The sequence below is a fragment of the Augochlora pura genome, unplaced genomic scaffold, assembly GCF_028453695.1.
Source record: "Augochlora pura isolate Apur16 unplaced genomic scaffold, APUR_v2.2.1 APUR_unplaced_1189, whole genome shotgun sequence".
NCBI lineage: Eukaryota > Metazoa > Arthropoda > Insecta > Hymenoptera > Halictidae > Augochlora > Augochlora pura.
This window is the reverse complement of record NW_027581208.1, coordinates 1-4,632: the sequence shown is the minus strand read 5'-3', so window position 1 is coordinate 4,632 and position 4,632 is coordinate 1. Positions and strand designations below refer to the sequence as shown.

General features: G+C 50.0%; 1 protein-coding gene across 1 annotated transcript; it reads left to right on the top strand.

Moving 5' to 3' along the window:
* The first annotated feature begins 2,089 nt into the window (after positions 1–2,089).
* On the top strand, positions 2,090–3,430 carry LOC144477453 (uncharacterized). Its single transcript, XM_078195180.1, has one exon. The coding sequence runs from the start codon at positions 2,090–2,092 to the stop codon at positions 3,428–3,430; it is 1,341 nt and encodes a 446-aa protein (XP_078051306.1).
* Positions 3,431–4,632: the final 1,202 nt, after the last annotated feature.

The window sequence follows — 4,632 nt, the reverse complement described above, 5'->3', positions numbered from 1 at the left end:
ACAAAATTTCATTGATTAAAAATAATTCTATTTGGTTGAATCATAAACATAGAATGAACCAGTAATCGTATAGTGGTCAATTAGTTCAGCTATTATAACAATTAAAAAACAAATGTTCGATGAAATGTCCAAAGATAAGTGCATAATAACGCAACCTTGTTTGTAAACGGATGCATTTAAAAGATACGAAGATTGCATTAAGTTTACTAAAATGTGTTTAAATTGTAGCCGTTAGCGGAGGTTAACGGAGTTTCTGTGCCTATTGTGCCGCGTGACCCCCGGATGGTGCCTCTCAAGGGTACGACGCGAGCTAACAATAGATGATAGAAAAACTGTGCTGAAACGCTCGATTTCGGTTAAATTCACGAAGTGTTGCCCGGCGAAAGTCAAGTCCGGTAGAACATGTTCATAATTTTAAAACGCGAGCGGTGAGAATATACCGCCACGAGAAAGAGAGAGCAACGCGATGGATACAAGCGAGATAGACATACGTGGCAGTCAGCGCCGCCTGCCGGCTAATCAGGATAGCACGGCGTTCGCACAGCTGACTGCGAGAGATTCGAGTTTAGACAGTCGACTGGAAAGGTCGAGGAAATCGTCCACGTACGTTCTTCGCCTTGTGAGAAAGTTGAGAAGAGATTAATTCCGAGAGGAGCAAGGATTGCTGCCGAGGACCGGAATACTAGTCTCTCAACAACACTCAAACAGGAGACCTATTCGAACTGATTAATATTGTGAGCCAGCTTGTCCGGAGTGAACATCACTACCGTGTTAAGAGCTTGGCGTATTATTACAAGGAAGCCCTGATCTAGGAAGCGGAACAAGACGGTGAAAAACCCGCCGGTACGAGTAGGATTTAACCGTGTGCCGCCGATTAGAAGCTAATCAGGCCGGAATAACGGAAATCGACCTCGACCGGCTGTCTTACCGCGGTTCAGACCAGGTGGATAAAAAGTATTAAAGGAGTAATTGCTGCATCCCGAAAGGGAACCGTCGACGTCGAGAAGGCCTTTAGGGATACCTCCGTCGACGCGTCCGGCACCATCTTCAGGGATACCGTCGTCGGTGACTCGATTGGAGCACGGCCACGGTGAAGTTCGTGCCTCACCCTCGAGCGATCAGGCCTGTGAAGTTCCGGATACGCCCGTCCCTAAGCTGCCAAGGTGACGAATAGAAGCACTCTTGGGCAGTGGACGTTGCGGAGACCGGCGAGTGTCCGATCCAGCTTTTTCGACCTCCTCGCGATTGGTGACGAATAGAAGCATCACGCGAGGTTGGAGGGAAGAGCGGCGCTGAGTAGCCGTTAAAGCCAGGATCGGCCTCCACCTCGGACGGCACCAGTGGAGCCTTACAACCTCCACCGAACTGCACGTCGAGGTAACAAACAGCGATTTACTATTGCAGCGACACCGATTGCACCTTGATTGGAGTCTGCAACTCATTTGTCGCAGAAGGAAATCAAGGTTAGAATCCGTGCGTCTGCTAGCGGCGTATTCCATAGAACGGGAATCGTCAACAAATACAGTCCACTAATCCCCCTGCGCTACGCAGTGAGGTGTGACGTTCCCCCTCCGATCGCACGAGCATCGTTGCGAGGATCGTGAGGAAACACAGGAACGATCATAAGAAGGTATAAGCTAATTAATTTCTTATTCACGTTTGTCTATAGAAGCCCAAGGAACTGACCTACGTCAAGGCAATTGAGAAGGCAGCCGAAATAGACCAGACCGAGGATATATAAATTCTGTAGCGGTGCTGGCAGGATCCCTGACGACTGTGGAAATTATAAAGGATTGTATTTCCGGACCAGGGATACCAAATAAACGGCAAGCCCTTCTCAGGGCTCGTGAAGGAATTAAATTACTGTACCAGTTGATATCTCCTTGCTCTAATCCGTATCCCTCGTATCCGGACCAAAATAAAAGAGCGGCGGTTTTCCGAGGACAGGAAAAAACCGAAAGCTTTTTTAAACAAGGTCCTTCGAGCCGGATACAGAGGTGGAAAGGATTAGATAGAAGGATACCGTACACAAGGGGCAGAGCGTAAATCCTAGATTGTCGTACGAGTCGATTTATTAAACCTCGGGAAGATGTCTAAGGTCGCCTCACACTCAGAGCCTGTTGAGCGGGAACACGATAGATCCGTGGTGGATCTCGAGGCCCGCTTAGACCGAGTCAAGAGGATTATACACAATCTGAAGAAGACCGGTCGAGACAATTACTCTAAGACCCTACTCGAGCAAACATTGGCCTACGCTACTCGATTGTGGGACGAAGCTTTCGATCGCTGGATCAAGCTTAAGTCAACCGTCCACGTGACGAGGCGTAAGGATTATCAGATTTTTGCCGACAACCGAATGGATAAGGAAGAGGACGCATTCCTGGCTTTCCAAGATTATGTCGCCCAGGAGCTGGCTAGAATCAGGGAATTAAATCAGCCAGGACCGTCAAACCAATCTTCCTCACGGTATAGAGTACCGATTGAGCTTCCTCGGCAGCTTTTGCCGAAGTTCGGAGGAGATCCGGTGAAATGGGATCATTTCGAGGATCTCTTCGATGCCGGCGTTATAAAAAACGAATGCCTGTCGGATGTGCAAAGGATGCACTATCTGGCCGCCTGCTTAGAAGGAAAGGCTCTCGCTGCGATTTCGCACCTTCAAATCAAGGGCAGCAATTTCGAAATCGCATGGACCACTCTGAAGAACGAGTTCGGACTCCCTCGCTTCGTAACCGCGAGGCTGCTGGATCAGGTGACCAAGCTGAAGCGAGTCCGCAAGGGTGACCTCGCTAGCTTACAACAGGTCACGGTCGGATTCAGGCAAGCTGTGGCGGTGCTAGAGAAGCGAGGAGACTTCGAAGAGTTGTGGAAGTGGATGCTTGTGCATCTGATCAAACTCCAACTCGACGATGAACTGGAGTGGGAATGGGAAAAGTCGCTGAAGCTCTCCAAGGATTACCCTTCGTACAACGAAGTGATGGATTTCCTGGAGACGCACACGCGCGCTTTGACAGTAATGGAGGGACATCGACGCCGAGCGAAGCCCGACACGATGGAAAAGTCCAGAATCCGGACGCATAATACCGTGGTCGAGGCGTGCTCTGAGTCGATGGAAGAGTGCGTATTCTGTGGCTGCGCGCATGACATTCACCAATGTGAAAAGTTCACGCGACTGAGACCGCAGCAGCGTTTCCAGATTATGAAGAGTAACCAGCATTGCATACTCTGCTTAGCGGCTGACCACACGGTTACATGCTGCCAAAGTCCTGCGGTGTGCAAAAAGTGCAGTGGACGTCACCATCCTCTGCTTCACTTTGAGCCGCCGAGGAAAGAATCTGGAAAGAAATCCAGAAGACAGAAGAAGCCTCGCCCGCGAGACATGGATCGAAACGATGTTTCACCGTGTGACAACAATGCTCCTAGCGACCGCTAATCTACGAGCGTTTGAGAAGGATAGTAGATCACGCGTGTCGCGTGCATTTCTCAGACCATCTCGTATAGCGTGGGAAAGTGGCTAGGTACACGACAATGCGACGCACCGGTGCACACAGCGAGAGCGTAAGTCGGGCCCCGTATTACAACATACGTGATGCCGACGACACGCGTGCTAGAGTACGATGCGCTGAGCAATCTGCAGCTCGTGGACACGGATCCTGCACCGAGCCACCCAATTGAGGTGTTGACAGGTGCGGATCTGTACACACGAGTTCCAAGGAAAGGTTTCCAGCGCGTATACACCGATGCAGAAAAAGAAGGCGAAAGAGGTTAAGCCAAAACGGTTGTGAGAAAGGACTTAGTTGGCTCGCCGTGCGTGATGCGATCAAACCCTCTGTCTTGATCGGCCACGTATACGGCAACATACAGCTGTCTTTTCAACGTTGAGGAAGTTCATACAAATATCTCCGTTGACGCAGCTCGGAACCACCTGCTATAAACCGTCGTCAAGTGACGAATAGATGCACTGTTGAGCGGTAAAGGCTGGTGAAGCTCCGGTTACGCCCGTCCCTAAGCTGCCAAGGTGACGAATAGAAGCATCCTTGGGCAGTGGACATTGGCGGATACCGACGAGTCCGGGCGGAACAACCAAGGAGGGTCCAATCGCCAGGCACCACCGAGTCCACCGAAGGCACGCTCGTCCAGGAGGCACGAGTGGCAACCTCGCCGGGACGAAAGGTCGGTGCGGCCGTTCCGAAAGTCCAGGGAAGAGAGGCAAGCGATTGCCTCCATGTAACGAACCGGGCTCAATTGGTCGACGATGCTTTGAATCTGGCACGAGCAAACAAAATGTCTTATCGCAAGGCGTTCGAATGTACCGACTATTTACGGAATGAAACGGAATATCTCTCATGGAAAGCGTTCTTCAATGGAATGAATTTCTTGCTGCAACGATCCGAGGGTCGAGGAGGCAACCTGACTTCTGTCATCAATTTATACATTTTGCATTTAACGTCGAACATCTACAAATCACTTGACATCGAGGATTCGATTTACGACGATCATTCAAGAAAATTGAGCAGGGAACTAATGTTGACCTGGAGATGCAAAGCAGGAGACGGGAATTGCACCAAAAAAGCGAATGATTTGTACGATCAGTTTCATTCGAATGTAGGCTTAGGGTAAGCATTCTGGCATCAG

Excerpts from the sequence above, each read along its gene's own strand:
- LOC144477453 (XM_078195180.1), top strand. The coding sequence starts at position 2,090 with ATGTCTAAGGTCGCCTCACACTCAGAGCCTGTTGAGCGGGAACACGAT.